The sequence below is a fragment of the Nelusetta ayraudi genome, unplaced genomic scaffold (assembly GCF_046127955.1).
Source record: "Nelusetta ayraudi isolate G7.1 ecotype Tasmania unplaced genomic scaffold, CSIRO-AGI_Nayr_v1 ptg000056l, whole genome shotgun sequence".
NCBI lineage: Eukaryota > Metazoa > Chordata > Actinopteri > Tetraodontiformes > Monacanthidae > Nelusetta > Nelusetta ayraudi.
The window spans coordinates 2,364,236-2,381,363 of record NW_027466106.1 but is presented as its reverse complement, the minus strand read 5'-3'; the positions used below and the strand labels follow the sequence as shown (position 1 = coordinate 2,381,363).

Here is a 17,128-nt window from a genome sequence, read left to right as displayed (position 1 = left end):
TAGGTAAAGTGCCGCGTGGAAACACACACACACACACACACACACACACACACACACACACACACACACACACACACACACACACACACACACACACACACACACACACACACACACACACACACACTTTTAATTGCTGCAACAGTGTAAATACACATTAAAGTCTTTTAAAGAACTTGTCCCTATAATTAATACTCCTATTTTTAAACAGTCTCAGAGAAGGTGTTTCTAAACATCTTAGGATAAAGACGCTTCTTCTGATTTTATGTTCTCTACAAAATAAAAACAATTTTTTCTTTTCAGGTTGAAGCATGGCTCAAAACAATTATTCAACCCAACATTCCATAGTTCCAACGGCTCAGTGAAGGTTGGTTTTGGCTCACTGACATTTTCACAAAACAGAATTGTTCCCATTATGAGAATAAAAAAAAACAACCCTGCTCAATAATAATAATAAAAAAAAGACGCGGCCGTGGAACCAAATTACATTTTCAAAAATGAGCAGGATCTTCTTCTCAGTCTGTGCATGTTTACCTTGAGTGCCGGTAGTACCACTCCCGGGCAACAGAGGGCAGAGTAAACTCACCCGAGCCATGAAGTCGACGGCAGCCCCTCTGTTGAGCAGCAGCGTGGCCACGTTGATGTTGCCATAGTGAGCTGCGATGTGCAGGGGCGTGAAACCGCTCTGGCAGCAGGAGAGAGCAGACGAGGAGGGGAGGAGGAGATGAAAACATGCAAAGACTCGCACTTCAGCACAGAGCTCAGGCTTAGCAGGAGCCCACACAGTCCATCAGAGAGGAGAGGGCGGTAGGGGGGGGTACACACTCAGTCTGAGACAGACACACCTCATGTTCCAGAAAAAAGTCCTACTACTCAAGCATCAAACATGGGGCCAACAGTGTCACATGTCTGAGTTGTATGTAAAAATAAACAAATAAATATTTGGATAAATTTCATCTTCTGATCCACCGTGGCCTCGCAGACCTCCGTCTGCTCAGATCTCTAACGAAGGTAACGTCCAGGCAAACTGCAGGCTTTGGGAGCAGCAGCTGTCAAAGCAACCAGAGGAGCCGCTGTAAACAGTCTTGGCGGAGTTAATCTCGCTTCATTCCGTGGAGTCGCTGGAATCCTAATTGGGAATGAGCGGTAATCCAGCACAGAGCAGGTGTTTTTGTTTTTTTCTCGTTGTCACACCATCAACAAAAACACTTTAAAAACTTGTATTTACAATTATAACAAAAAATTAGATTGGACGAATCATCAAAAGCACTACTACGCAGTTATGCAGGCACCGCAGTAACTGATCCAGTTCTTCCTAACGACTTGGTTTGTTAAAGGTCCAGTGTGTAATATTTGGCTTCTACCAAATACGCTGTGAGGTTTCCTTAATTTTTACACACTGGACCTGGACTGTGTTGCTGTAAAAGCGTGGTTCTCAAGGTAATTAGTCCCCAACTAAAGTTATAGAGTCCGCTGCCCAGGCTGGCTGAGCCTGACTCAACGTCAGGGGGCGCTGCTCTGGATATCAAGTGAATGAATCGTAAACATGGTTTTGGAACTATAATGTTCAGGTAGGAAAAACTACACAGTGCTGTTTGTAAAAAAAAAAAATGTTCATTGCTATCAGTTCTGAGTGTCTGAGTATTTGTTTTCCATTTTGGTTATCATTATCTTTTTAAATAAACACGATGCAGGCACTGCAGATTAACAAAGCCATTTCTGGATGAATCATATCAGAACACTGGCCGGCCAGCCAACCAAAGCCAGAGAGGATGCCAACTAAGACAGGCACACACAGGCGGTGGCCGCCTGGCTTTAGTCTGGCCGCAAGGGTCTGTTTCTCACTCCAGAAGCGATGGTAATGTAGCTTTGTTTGACTTTGGTCCCCATGCAAAATGCTCATGTTGCAAGTTTAAGTTCAGGTAGTAGAACTACAAGCCTCGGACTAACACGGTAACTGCACGTCTGCTGCTGGAGGGCCGGGTTCCACCTCCATCCTGGATGGGTGGCTCAGTCGCCTTCTTGCAGGTTGAGGCCAAAACTGCGGCAAACTGCTGGAGAGCAAGTTAGCCGACTCTCTTAAGCTTTGGACGCCTTTTGGCAGCATTTAAATCAAGGACCACCTTCACACCAAGGCCTCCAGCACCAGCACTTCTTGGGTTAAACATGCGCTAATGCTCCGGCTGGCCGTTTCTATGGAGGCTCTACAACATGGATGAGGAGGTAGAGAGATGGGTTGGAGTTAAAAATGGGAAAGGGGAAAGTGACCGAGGGCTGCGAGAGAGAAAAAAAAAAAAAACATGACTGCATCGAGTGAGCGTCGCTACAGGGTGCGTTTTGCTCTCTGTCTTTTTTTTTTTTTTTTCTTTTCTGTGTTATCATGAGCTGCAATGAAGAGGCTACGTGATGTACAGAGTAGAGGTGTACCTCTGTTGCTCTATTCACCATCATCTACAGTGCGGGCCAAGAGAGGAGAGAATAGGCCATTAGTGGGGAAGAAGGGGGGGGGAAAGAAAAACAGAAAATAACAAGATAAAATGCCTCCACTGTCAGAGCGGAGGGGCGAGCAGTGAGAGCGGCGAGCTCAGTAAATAACCATCCATGTATTCACCGCCTGGTTTAGTCGCATTTTTTAGCAGCTACCGGTAAACTGCTCCGATTTCAAGTGAACTGAAATGTCTTTTGTCCATTTTACCACAAGCTAATAGAAAGTGTTTCTCTTTTTAAATGCACTGGATTATATAGCCAATCAGTTGCTTCCTCTCAGTTTTGATGACACTGGGGACGAGACCGCTGCTAGCTTGCTACCTTTAAAATCCCCAGAGGAAGAGAAGCAAGAGAGCCGACTGAAAGCACAACTGATGCTACAGAGGCTGATGAAGATGTTGTCGTAGCTCCAGAAAAAAAAACACTTTCTATGGGCTCTTCCCCTGATGGATACCTTCAATAAATGCCACGGATTTAGGAAAAGTTCCATCTGGGTTACTCGGGTAGCCATGCCCCCCCCCCCACTAAAGGTATTTTTACAATCCAAAACCAAAAGGAGCAAAAACCGAACATTTATCAAAGAGAGAGAATCAAACGATCGTCCCTGCCGAATGAATGAGAACGCCAGTGTTCGCCCCTCACCTTGGACTCCACGTCAGCGTTGTGGTCGTTCTGCAGGAGCAGGGCCGCGGCCTTGGTGTCGTCCTTGCGGGCGGCGATGTGCAGAGCAGGCAGTCGCACCTTGCCCTTGGTATCGTTCTCCAGCAGCAGGGAGACCACCTGGTCATGGCCCTGCTGGAGAGCCACCGCCAGAGGGGTGAAGCCATCCTGCACGTTGAGGGGAGAAAAAAAAAAGGGACAAAGAAAAAGAAGTGTTGTCACTGCGGCTGGATGGATGAGCGGCCACGATGACATAAAGGAGGGAAGGTGTGAGTGCTCGAAGGACGTGGGTGCGTTCAAAAGAGATGGTTCTCCAGGCGTTTACTTTCATATCTTGAAGGAAATAAATAGAAAGCCTTGGCATTGGAGTGAATCTTTATTTTTTTTTTTACCTTGATGTATGGCAATCTATTTATAGTTAAGGCCAATAGTTTGTGATCGTTTCATTTCTACAATCCATTTGGTTTCCTTTGATGACGGCATAAAGGAAGCAACAAAACCGTTTAGCACTCAGTTGTTTAATGTGGCACTTTTTCCCTTTAAACACAGGAAAATCAAACATCTGGCATAAGTTTCATACGTCTCGACATGCTGCCTTTAACCTTCAGGTTCCGGACGGCGCGTCCAGCTTTGAACAATTAGAGCCAGTAAATTATAACCTGATAGCCCACGCGTCCTAAAAACCCCGATTTGACCTGTCAGCGTATGTTGCAGAAATGAGAGACTGTATTTCCCCACACGCGTTACAATAAATTATTCAACTGGAGGCTCCCAGTCACAGCAATGTGCACCTGCATGTGAGTTAGAATGCAAGACATCTGTGTCTTTGTCAGTATATATATTGAAAAAAAACCCGTCTGTGCCTCAGGTTTTGTTGCTCACCTGCGATTTGGGTGTTTAAAATACCAGAAAAAAAAAACATTAAACGTGTGTGTGTTCAAGTCTTTGCTGAAGGGCATCTGCTCGGCTAAGACGCAGCCCAGTGGATTCTACACTGGCGGGGCATATTCCATTAGCCCCATCAGCTATTTATCTCCGTCTGTGCACATGCTTGTGTGTGTGTACGCGCGGCGACTTTTAAGCCGGTGTGTGCTTGTGTGTGTGTGCTTTTGTGCGCGCGTGTGTGTGTGTGTGGGTTCCACAGGGCGAGCAGCGTAAATCAGAGCAGGAGCGGCGGCAGCAGCCGAGGAGGCGAGGCAGCTAGCGGAGCGGACCTCATTTGTGACCCGCTCAAGGTCATCCTGCAACCCCCACTACCACCACCACCACCACCGCCGCCGCCACCGCTGCTGCTGCTGCTGCTACCGCTAGTACCGTACACCACCAATCGATGGGGGCTCAGTCCCTCACGAGGAGGTGGGGACAGAGGGAGGAGGGGAAGAGAGGAACGGCAGAGCAGGATGGTGGAGGTGGGGAGAAAAAGAAAAACGGAGAGCGAGCAGAGAGGTGAAAAAAAGACATGCAGAGTGATGGGATAATTAAAAAAGGGAGAAAATAAGGGGTGGATTAAAGTGTATTAAAAATCCCTTAGTGTAACCACTGTCTTAGATCCTTTTTTTCAATGTTCCTCTGAACTCCAGAGGAACAAAAACACACATTCAATTATTCCCCCCTCCCCCCAAAATCGATTGATCTCCAGAAAAACAATTTTCGTAGACATTTCACTTGTTTGTAAGGTGACAAAAAAATATTTTGCGGTATCAGTCAGGTATTAGCTGACCTTTGTGACATCACAAAGGTCTGATTCCCACAGCTGCAACGTTTCAGCACACAACTTGAAAGTTCAGCAAGCAAAAGTGCTATATTTTGCTATGCTTGCATACTGACAATCAAAGATCTGGAATCTTCAAACACAGGATGGACTTTTGCCATTTCTGGGAATTTCACTGCGAGTGTAGGGACACATTAGTTTGTTATTGGTGCTCTGAGTGGTTGATATGGGACCTTTGACTTCTCCTTTACATTTAAACGGACGTTATGCGAACATTACCTCAGTGGCGATACTCTGGCTGGCGCTGTTCTCCAGGAGGAACCGCACCACCTCCAGGTGATTCTCCTGGGCGGCCATGTACAGAGGAGTGAAGCCATTCTGCACACAACACGGCGCAAATGTTAGCACACGTTGACATACGTTCGACCAAAAAAAAAGAAAAATCTCATCAAAATGAAATAATTGATGTTAATTACATTTCACTAATATACTCCGGGAAGACTAATGAAGACGATGCGGCAGCATCAGCACGACGTGCGAACGTGTCAACGATCGGCAGCCAGATCTTCAGACCAGGCCGAGGCTTTAAAATGTTACTGCAAAGTCATGTGAGACCTCCGAGGTGCCGTCGCCACTCTCGGTGGCTTCGCTCCCGAGTGCGATGAGTCCGGAGAGGGGGAATACTCGCTCTCACCTCCATCTGGCAGAGGTACGTGCATTAAAAAACGCAAAGGCAGCGCTATCCGGTGGCGGCTCGGCCCTAGTTGGCCCCGCGCCAGACTCCTCCCTCGGAGTGATTCCCCTGGTGTCGTGTCACTCACTCACTCCATGATCCCCCTGACTATCGCATGGAAATAAGGCGGCATCGTTCCAGTTGCCGGAGGTCCTGGAAGCCTCCTGACCGAATGGTTTGTTTGACATTGCTGCAGAGTGTGCGTGTGTTCCCACCTGAGACTGTGCGTTGACATTGGCTCCATTGGTAACCAGCTCTTTGACGACTTCCGTCTGGCCGGCCAGCGAGGCTATGTGCAGAGCAGTGTTTCCTTTCTGGATTACACGGAACAAGCGCAGGAATGCGTGTTAAGATACGTTGCACCTGTTCGACTGCATTGCATGCGTGTGTGTGTGTGTGTGTGTGTGTGTGTGTGTGTGTGTGTGTGTGTGTGCTTGCCTATGTCCCAGTGAATGCCCCCCCCCGCTCCCCTCTCCCGCCGCTATTTGTCACCTACACTTTGTGCCGCTGGTGTTCCAGCTCTGCCCCTCACCTCTCCCCCAACCCACCCCACTTGCACTGCCAACAATGTGCCACTTCCGGCCGCTGTGATGATCCCCTGCTGACGCCATAAATAAAACCACAGGAGCCTCTGCAGGATCTCCTCTTTGCACGGCCGGGCCCGTCCCAGCCTGTCCCGTGGCCATGTGACGCCGGCCCTCTGAGGTTTGTCACGTGTCGCGCCGCACTGAAGGGAGCAGGTGGGCAATGCCTGCTGTTACGTAGTCTGTTTGGTGTCAAATGCAGCTCAGCTTGTTGTGAGTGAAGACGCTGAGGCTTCCTCCACCGCAGAAGACACGTTAAGTTCCCTTAAAGGTCCAGTGTGTAAAACTGGGCTTGGCTTATGAATTTTAAATTGGTTAAAACTTAACATGCTGCTCGTAATACATTAATAAAAGTGTATACTCACAGGACAAAAAGCCATTTAGTTTTCCTAACCTCATATAAGAAGATACACAGGGCAATAAGGGTCTTGCTCCTAGCTAACATCTTGAGCCGGGATTAAAAATAAAAAATAAAAAGCCTTCAAGGTCTACAAGGAAGCCCGTCTGACAGTGGCCTAAATACCAAACGCACTGTCAGGCAGACTTCCTTAAATACTGGGCTTCCTTAAAAGCTTTACACACTAGACCCTCGAGGCATTTTATTAAGGCATTTATGTGGTGCAGTAGCCTCTTGCGTTGAATCTATCAAAAAAACAACAACAACTAGAAAACAGATTTAGCCCTGTGTTCACAGCCATCCAGCTAAAAACTGGCGCTCCGCTGGAAACATGCACGTGATTAGAAGGGCAGACAAAAGAGAGGGTGGAGCCAAAAACATGGCCGGGGGTGTTGTCGCTAACCTGAGGAAAGGTTATCGGAGCCCCTTTGTGACATCACAAAGGGAACGACTTCCAAAGCCGTGTATTGTCAGTGCTAGGTTTCTGAAAAGTGGAGGCGGTAGCTGCTGACTGCAGAGTTTACTGACGGCCCGGTCACCTGGTTGTTGTCTGTAAACAGCAGTGTGGGACCTCTGAACAGAAAAAGCGGCTCAGTAAAAGCAGGAACGGCCGCAGCCTCCGCGGCCCGAGCTCTCACGACGGCGACGCGCCGGAGCTTGTTAAACCTGCGCTCGCCGCCTAATGAACCGTGGAGGAAGCCTCTTATTTAATTCACCCTGCAAACAAGAGCAGCGCGGAGCGGAAAGACAATTGAGCTCAGCGCTCGCTGCCCACACATCCAAAATCTAAACTCTCTCCGTGCGACTAAATCTGGTTGTCTTGAATGGCGCCGCCTCCTGATAATCTCTGCATAAAATAGAAATTTATAGGCACTGGGGGGGGTTGCAGGCGGTGGATTCCCAAGATATTAGACTAATCTCCCCGCATCCTCCAGGTCACAAGCAAGAGAGGCTTTAATTGGGGGAGATTTTTTTTTTTTCTTACCCCTTTCAACTTGAATATTTTATTGTGTCCTTAATGTCAGCATCAGGCGTGTGGCCCGTGGCAGGAAGTGAGATGAATAAATGGGAGTGGGAGCCTTGTGGGATCTAATCTTCAGCTTCAAAAGAAGAGACCCTCCCATAATGCGTCACAGAAAATCGCACAAGAACGCTGCTGACTGGGCTGCAGGATCCAAGCGCTGGTCTTTAGAAGAGTGTTTCTCAACTGGTGGGTAACGGCTTGGTGGGCAGCTTTTAAATAAGAAGGATTTATAAATATATTTATGGAGAAAAAGTTGGGAATTTATGTTGCAGGATGCACAATTCAATTCAGTCATTTCAATCATTTATCTATTAGACATGATAGAAAGTGGGCTTGTTCCCTTTGTTTGGAATAAATTTGAGTTCTATGGAATAAATTTGTGTCGCCAGTTAATGATAAGGATTAAATGCGGGTCCTGAGACTCCGCCAGTTGCGAACCGCTGCTTCAGAATGTGCGACGGAGCGGTCGGACAGGAGGCGCCTCACCTTTGTGGCCGCGTCCACGGTGGCCTCGAGCTTCAGCAGCTCAGCGACGACTTCCACGTGGCCCTCCTTGGAGGCCAGATGGAGAGCATTCAGACCATTCTGGGAGGAGAACAGGGACACAATTAGGAGACTCGTGAACCGCTTTTAATTGGGCTTCAGAACATGTGGGGAGGTGTTTTTGCTCAATCAATTACACATGAGCCCTTGAGCCGTTCATTTAGAATTCAGCTGAAGCAGCAGTGTGAAAATGAATATTCCGATATTCCTTTTCTTTAAGCCGTAAGGAGGGCGGGCTCGCAGCAAAACAACAATAAAACTGAATGGTTAAAAAAAAAAAGAAGAGAACTCCTTACCTGATTGCAAATGTTAATGTCCACCCCAGACTTGAGGTAGTCAAGGACCTTTTCCAGGTTCCCTGCTCGGGCGGCTCGCAGGTAACTGGCATTGCTGTCAGACTGCAAAAAAAAGAAAGAAGACAAGAACACTGATAAATACAAATTCATAATTCTTGGTCAGACTTACAAATCAAAGCACAGCGCCGAGAGTTCAGTGTACCAGATAAAACTCTGTCATTATTCCTCAGACATCCAAGAGCATCCTAACAAGGAGGGGAAACAAAGCCGACGTCCGAGTCCAGCGCCAAAGTGCCGTTCAAAGTCCCGTCAGCGAGCCCCGCGATAAAAAACACGCTGGAAAGCCAAAACACAACAACCGGGAGCGTTTCCCTGGGAAAGCCGAGGAAGCCGAAGAGCGACGAGACCACATCCGCCATGATCCTCGGCTGTTTTTCCAGCTTTGTTCAATCCAAGTATCGGCCGTTGCCTAAAAATAGGAAGTTCAACAACCGGGTGGTCCTCAGCGCTACCACGGAGACCTCCTCCTCCTCCTCCTCCTCCTCTGGGCGCACCCCTCCTACCCCCCGCTGCTCTGATACAACCAGTGAGACCAGTGGTGGTGACTCCATACGCTGCTGGGCGACCGGAGGCAAGGCGCTCTCCTCCTCTCCTCTGCTACTCTGCCCCTCTCGGTTTCACGACGGGAACCGAAGTCTTTTTGCACACCAAAATAAAAAACGATGAGGCAAGCAAGTCTTTTTTTTTTTTTTTTCGCTTTCCCCCCACAACGTTGCGTGTGCACACGCACGAGAGCATGTGCGAGAGTGGGAACGGAAGGGAGAGAGAGGGGAGAGAGGAGGATCAGAAGGCGGATGAGGGTCAAGAAGAAAGAGAGTTTTCTTTTTTTTTTTTTTCTTTTTTTTTTGATGGGGGCCGTGTTGCTCCCAGGACTCTGGATCTCACTCGGATGACACAAAGCAAACTCTGCAGTTTTCTTGCAGTTTCTCCGCCGCCGCCGCCGCCGCCGTCGCAGCAGCCCCACAAAGAGCATTTTGTTGCACAGCTCAGCAGCGGCAAGCCGGAGTGACAGGAGCTGTGACACGCCGCCTCTTAACCGAGGCTTGAGGAACAAATTCTTTAAAGCACACCCCACCCCCACTCCAAAAAAATCAAAAAGTCCAGGCCTGCTAAATTTAGGCACTGAGGATAAACTCTGGAGTGCCGAGCGGCCATCCAACACTCTCCGCTGTGCTTTTTCCAAAAATAACTCCGACGGGGACCTGATCCGGGGCCAAAAATGCTAAGGGAATAAAGACGTCCAGCGTCGACGACTCCGCACTTAAAAAAAGCACAAGGGGAAAATGTTTACATCTCGGCGTGTGTTCCCGCGGACACACAAACACAGTAATGGAAGATAAAGTGCTCTTCGCCTGCACACAAAGTCATTTCCTGATTACGGGAAACCATTAAAGTCAACTCCACAGCTTCTCTGTGGCCGTTTTCCATGCACCAAAATCCCCCACAAAAAAACCCTGTCATCTGCACCAGAGTCTCAGCCTGCCCAATTATGGGCCATCGGTGCAAATGACCCACATCCATTAAGACCTTTGCAAGTGTATCGAGCAAAATTCCCTCAACTGATGATTTCTAACAATAATGAGTCTTTAGCCAGTCGGCGAACTCTTCAGTAATGGATCAAAGTCCATCTTTTGCTTCTCTTGCATCACTTCCCTGACAGCGTGTACTTGTAACACAGGATTTTATGACGTCACAAAAGGCACTGAGAACCCACAGGTGCATCTCCCAAGTTGGTGACGGCAACCCCCAAGTGAGATGTTTGATAAAAAAATCCCGAGGGCCGGTGTTTTCTTCTAACATTTTCTGCCGCGCCGGGGGTCACGGATCAGGACAGGAAGCGACACGGCTGATAAAAGACAAACAGGAAGCAAAGAGCCGCTTCTGAGTCGCCGTTTTCCAAGAATCCCTCATGTATGCCTGCCGAAGCTCCAGCTTTTTGCGAGTGAAACAGGGCAGGCGGTGTGTCTAGCACTGATTAACTGCAGTCATAAACGCAGGTTCCCACTTCCAACTTATAAACACTGGAGCTCCGTCACACACAATGACTAAAACACTTTTTTTCCACTGAGAAAAAAACAATCCCAGGCTATTATCATGACGGATGCACGGATGATTATCATATCTGGATGCAGTGCATCAGCCCCCATAGAGTGAAGCTATTTGAGTTGGCCTCTACTCTAAATGCTTGCTTGCAGGTCTGCGCCCACCAGTTGTCCCACTTCTTGCATAACCGTGTGTCTTCCGAGCTCGGTGCCGGCCTGCTTCACTCTCGACCTCCGACAACCGTCGTGATGCCACGACGAAACACGACCTTAACTCGTCCTTATGCAAGTCAAGCGTGACACGCAGCACCCGTAGTCGGACTTTTGTGCGGCAAACAGGGCCGCGGCGGTGAAATATTTACGCGCGCTCTCTCGACCCCCGCTCTAAAAATACGTCCTTTAAAGTTTGTGTGTTGTTTTCCCTCGGAAGATTTCCTCGCTGTCATCTCCTCGAAATAACTCGCGACGCCCTTTCGCGACTCTTTCCCCCCACGTCCGACCGAGCTTGAGCGACGACAGATTAAGTCGACTTCATGCGCGCGTCGTTATTCATCTGCCCCTGTCAGTTTGTTCTGCTACAAAAAAAAAACAAAAAAACACACGTCCGACCCCAACCGGCAGCGCATCCGGGTGCACGGGGTGATCTTGAAGTCTTTGTGAATGAAGCATTTACGCAGGACAGGGCGAGAGATTAGCAAGGGAACTATCATTAAGCCTCGGCAGATCGGAGGTTCAAAGAAAATGGGGCCATTAAAGACTAGGTTAAGCCTGAAGGAAAGCATTAATCTAATGTTACATAGTGGGGAGAGGATGAAGGGGAGGCGGAGCGGCACAGACACGGAAATCTGACACAGGAGTGAAAGCCGCAAAAAGCTGGAAATGATATTACAGGCCGGCGGAATAAAAAGATGTAGCTAATTTTGTTCGTGCATCTGCGGTAAGAGAGGGTTAAACCTCCAGGTCCTGATTAGAAAATGCTTTCTGAAACAAAAAAGGGAATGAAAGCGCTAATAATATTAGGAGTCGGACTCTGTTAAAAATCTGACTCTTTAAAGGCCTAAGTGAGTCAGACACAGCGGCATCTGGATTTGGAAGGCATAATGCAAACAATGTGAATGATGAGGTCTGTTTTCTGACGTCACACTCAGAATCACATCTTTCTTACACCAACTGCGATGTAAAGTCACAGTAAAATCACAAAAACAGGATGGCTGGTGGTAAAATATGACCGCCAACTCTTTATTTAAACACAAAAGCGTATGATTGAATGAATAAAAAAGCAATTTCTTTTGATTTACTTTGGTCATTTATGTGACTGAAACAAACCTCAGTATTTTCTGTTGCAATTCATCCCAGCAGAACCTTTTAAAATTGTTCCACAGTGGACCTTTTAACTCATTAAACATACCTGGACAGTTATATGTAAAAGTGATAGTTTTTGATGACATTCTCTCTTTCTCTCTCTCTCTTTCCCACACACACACACACACACACACACACACACACACACACACACTCAGGAGAGGCTGGGTAGTAAGAATGGGAGGATCATGGGGTTTTGTAGTAGATCCTTTGTTTTTATTCCTGCTGATTCTGTTCTTGGCACTTCTCCTCATGACATCAACCCTGTGACAGTCCGATAGTGAGCGGCCACACACACACACACGCACACACACACACACAGGATATCTGGATGTTTAAAGGCTGATCTCAGTGGGCCGACAGGCCGCGGTGACGTCAGCCACTGGCAAGTAAGCAAACACAGGTCTTATCGCGTTGGGAACAGCGCCTTGTGGATAAGATGATGTATGCTAACATACACATGGGGCACATGTCCGCATGCAGACGGAAGTGCATAAACACGGCGGCAGGCGCACGTGTCCGCGATACGGCTGAAGTGCAGCTGGCTGCCGAGCGCACGGAGCTTAAATGATATGAGCAGCGGCTGCATTGTTTCACTTTACCCCCCCCCCCTCCCCTCCCATCCCCCCACCACACCCCCTCCGCCCTCCTGCTCTCCCGACAGCACAAAAACATCACAAAAAGCAGAGGAAGCCGGCCAGCCAGAGGCCAGAGCTCCCCGACAAAGTTCCCCACAGCAACATCACGGAGGCTTTGAGAAAGCATCATGATCCCCATGTGGAACAGCGAGAGTTTTCACAGGTTCGTCAGATTTTAAAAAGGGACTCAGCAGCAGCGGCGGCGGCAGCAGCTGCGTCACACCTGTCAGTGTCTCCAGCATCACCGCGATACTTCTAGGTGCCGATGACGGAGAGCAGCGGTGCGTGCTTCCAATGCCTCGTCGGTTACAAAAAAACAAAACAACAACATGCCAGTGTGGGGTGCAGGTGCAGGTTTGTTTAATGTCAAGATCAGAGAGGTTTTCTGCTCTGGCTGAAGAATAATGTCGTTCTTTTCTGCTCCTTTGAATGAATGAAGTGAATCAATGGAAAGTTTCGCTTTGGTACAATGCAAAATCTGATTTCTCAGGTAGCCTATGAAGCTGAAGGGGTGTTGGTGGAATATAATATTACTAAATATCTTGGAAACCTGCAGGTGAGCCTGCAGACTGGGTCAATATTCTCCTGCATAATCATGGTAGCATTTCTTAAAAACATTACCAAAGAAAACAAAATACAGCAGACTGCATGGCCGCATCTCACCACACCGGTAATACAAATTATTCTTATTACTGTTTACTGGGTAGAGCGACAAGACAGAACATGTGACTCGACTCGAGACTGCTGCACGAGGCCCACCAAAGTTCTTGACAGCAAACTCCTCTGACAGCCGCGTTGAATCTGCCGCACTCGCCGATCAACCGAGACGAAGATATCCAATAATAATAATAATAACAACATGAAAACCAGCAGTACTCACTTGGCTCAAGAAGCCTGCACCTTCCTCCACAGCCATGTCGACTCGACTTCTCTTCCCTCTTTCACTCTCTCTCCCTCTCCCTCTCTCTCTCCACTCTCTCTCTCCACTCACAGCGAAGACGAGTGAAACCCGAGCTGGGAGTCACGCACCATCCTGCCCACCAGCCAGCCAGCCGGCCAACCAGCCAGCCAACCAGCCAGCTACTCTGTCCTTATCGTAACCTCACGGCCAAACATTCCACTCAGAGGAAAGGAGCAAGGTGCCGCCGGCTCAGGTGACAGAGTGGAGGTGGAGGAGCGGCAGGAAGGAGGGGCAGGAGAAAGGAAAAGCACACCGGCTAATGCGAGCATCGGAGGGGAACCGGGACGCTGGGAGGCGGGGTGGGGGGTAGGTCCTTCCGCTGAGGAGTCAATAGGGGTTGGCGGCGTGGGACGGGAGGAGGACGGAGGTGAAGAGGACGGAGGTGAAGGAGGACGCAGGGTCTCTAACGAAGCGCGAGTCAACAAAGCCTCGGCGGCAAATCCCTCAGCGTCCCCTCACTGACTCGCTCTCCCTCTTTAATAATTGTGTCAACACGGGGTAAATCCGCGCAGACATGCACGCACGCACACACACACACACACACATGCACGCACTCACGCTCACGCTCCTGCCCCAGAAAGCACCTTCAAGTGGGAGGAAACACCGGCAGCTTACCAGGACGGGCGAGGCCTCCCCCTCCTTCCCAGACTCCTTCCTTCTCTTCCTCACCTTCATTTCATCTGAATGAAGGGGGGAGGTGGAGGTGGAGGCAGCGGCGGCGGTGGAGGCGGGTGAGGTAGAGGTCAGGGGTCTCAGTGTCCGAGGACGGGAGACACGAGCGGGTCCGGGTTTGGGGTACAACAGAAGCCGAAACAAACACTTGCGCTGGTGCGACGCGGCTGGAATAAATCAACCCCCCCCTTCACCCCCACCTCCGATTTTTCTTTTTTTTTTGTTATCACACCCACTCGCCCTGTTTCCCTCCCACTCATTCGCTCAGCTCCTGCCTCCACCCCCCCGACACGCACACGCACACACCTCCCCCAGCCTCTGCCAGAATGCAGCTCTTTATTGTCATCCTGCCTATCAGCTGTTTTCTATCCCTCTCGCCTATCCACAAAAAAACACAGCGTGCACATGCATGTGTGTGTGTGTGTGTGTGTGTGTGCTTTATAATTCTTCTACCTGGTTGCCTAAAAATGAACAGCAAGCCAGACTAACAAAGATGCAGCAGCAGCAGTGGCGGAACAACAGGGCTCTATTTTTGGGGCGGGCCTCTAACACCAGGCGACGGGGACTCGGAGGATTAGGGGGCTTTCCCTTTGGTATTAGGGACACCCTTTGTCCTCCCAACCCCACCGCCACCACCCCAGTCAGCTGAGTTGGAAACAGGGGTGAGACCCCCTCACTCTTCTTGTTCATCATCTCCCCCCACCCACGCGTCTCCTCCCTGGCTCTGATCGCTATCTGGGGGGAATAAAAAGGAGGCCGCGCCTCAGCGTCTAATACACGGCAGCAGCGCCGTCGCCTCCTGTGATTTATCATGGTTTATTACACCTGTGGGGCGGTGAAGTGGAGCCACGATCTTTATCTCGAAGGACCAACCGCATGCAAGAGGTGGAGGAGGAGCAGGAGGAGGAGGAGGAGGACCTCCGTCATACAAAAGGAAGGTGTTTCAATAAAATGATGAGAGTTTGGTTTAATGCTAGGAGGAACTTGTCCCCGAACAGGGAGTATCCATTTGTTTACAATCTGCGAGCTAAGCTAAGCTAGCCGCCGCCATTGTACAGACATAGGAACATGTGTACACGGGGCAAATTAGGTTTGGATCAGTTTTGCAAGGTGTTTATTTCCCTCTTCCTCTTCTTCTTCTCTACTTTGTAGTGTTTTTTGTTTCCCCAGTCTTTTCCACCACATCAACTCATTTGATAGACAGATGACAGACAGCATTATGCAAGAGCCCCTTGTGACATCACAAAGGACAGGAAGGAAAATAAGCAAAGCAACAACGTCAACATTTCTGCTACACATACGCAAGCCAGTCTTAGAAAACACCTCTTCATCTTTAACATTTGACCATATACCTTTCTTCTGTCCTTGTACCACAAAAACACAACCTGCACTCCATCTGCATCGGATTCCATTTTTAGCAGGAACTCAACACAGACCGTAGACCGGACACAAATCTACGTTTCACATAAACAGCCGCGCGACGTCACATCCTGTCGCCGCCCCAGATGCAACGTCGCTTTTTCAACAGAGAGGAGAATTATGGGTAATAGAAAAGTTAAAAGGAGAGAGGGAGGTGGAGGCAGAGCGGGCTGACAGAGGGAGTGACAGATGCTCTGGACCAGAAGAGGCGAGAACATGTGACCGGCTCACTCTGACACGCCCCTTCTCAGGGAGAAAAAAAAAAAGGAAAGAAAAAAAAAAGGAAAAAAAACAGGGTTGCCATGGTAACCGTAGGAGGTTACGAGAGAAGATGGGATGGGAGTCAAGCCTACTTAGGGGAAATTATCTCTTTTGACACAGTTGTTGCTGCTGCTGCGCACACAAGCGGCTTCATATGAGAAAGTAGCGTTTTTCTTCCGTTCTGTGCTCTTGTGAATTCTTTGGGTTGCTGCAATTTATGAAAATACGACAATTTATGCACAGACCAAAAGCAGAAATCTGGTGTCTTCTCAGGACCAGAATCAAATACATGGAGACCACCAAAAAAATGAAAAAGTTTCTGGTAATACATTTTAACCATTTGACTGAATTTGAAAATTAAAGAAGTGTGTTTTAAAACAATAAAATAAAACTAAATTGCAGCAGTAGCTTGACCTCATAGTAAAGTTCAGCAATAAACTTGAACTGGAAAATGAGGATACAGAATCAGTAAATGAAGCACACAGCAGCCGTGACCAAATTAGATGAGTAGCGCTCGTCAAAGATTATCACCGCACAATTAAATATAACATTTAATTTATTCATAAAAAATATTTATCTGCTGTCATTGGAAAACGTAACAGCACTGCTATGGATTCTATTCGGCCAATTAGTCCCAACCCAGTCAATAGGAAACACTGTTGTTGATAAATAATGTATCAAATAATTTTCCTCTCCACATTAATTTGGTAATTACAATTATAAAAACATTTAGAAAAAGAGCTGCAGTTTGAAATTCCAAATATGTACCATTGTTCTGATTTTAACCTCTAATAAATGTAACAAATCCTCTACAATTCTACATTCAAAAAAAGAAAAAAATGTCTTCAGGCCAACGTGATTATCTGCCTTTCATTTCATAAACATGCCTCCGACACAAAATCCCAAAAAACATGTCCAATTCCACACAGTCTTCACAGCCTCAATATTCATGGAGAAGCAGACAACACGGGAACCATCAAAGGGATGTTTGCAGCTTTTTTGGTGCGCAAAGCTCAAGGGCACGACTCCCAGTGGAGCTGAGGAGGCCCTGGGAGGAAGTGAGAGAAGACGGGGAGGAAGTGATGGAGGGAGGTGGTGTTGGCACGAAAGCTATGGAGTTCATTAGTCAAGTCCTGCACCGATGGGGAACCATCAACAACTGGTTCGGCAGGAACCTGCTGCTGCTGCTGCTCCTGCCGCACACACGAAGAACCTTCTGTCCCTTCTCTGTCAAGGACTTGCGACAATTACGCTGACTTCAACACGCAGGAGGAACCT

General features: G+C 48.3%; 1 protein-coding gene across 13 annotated transcripts in view; it reads right to left on the bottom strand.

Moving 5' to 3' along the window:
- LOC142896577 (ankyrin-3-like) overlaps positions 1 to 17,128 on the bottom strand; it is a 79,630-nt gene that overhangs the window by 48,017 nt on the left and 14,485 nt on the right. For 8 of the 13 annotated variants that reach the window (XM_076038312.1, XM_076038327.1, XM_076038315.1 and 5 more), the window contains exons 2-8: positions 8,436 to 8,537; positions 8,083 to 8,181; positions 5,807 to 5,905; positions 5,138 to 5,236; positions 3,130 to 3,315; positions 2,428 to 2,451; positions 587 to 685 (exon numbers count right to left, since the gene is read on the bottom strand). In XM_076038312.1, the coding sequence (XP_075894427.1) occupies positions 587 to 685; positions 2,428 to 2,451; positions 3,130 to 3,315; positions 5,138 to 5,236; positions 5,807 to 5,905; positions 8,083 to 8,181; positions 8,436 to 8,537 (708 nt within the window). Of the gene's footprint in view, positions 1 to 586; positions 686 to 2,427; positions 2,452 to 3,129; positions 3,316 to 5,137; positions 5,237 to 5,806; positions 5,906 to 8,082; positions 8,182 to 8,435; positions 8,538 to 13,417; positions 13,687 to 17,128 lie in introns of those variants that run through there. The other 5 variants (XM_076038313.1, XM_076038322.1, XM_076038319.1 and 2 more) reach the window with 2 other exon arrangements.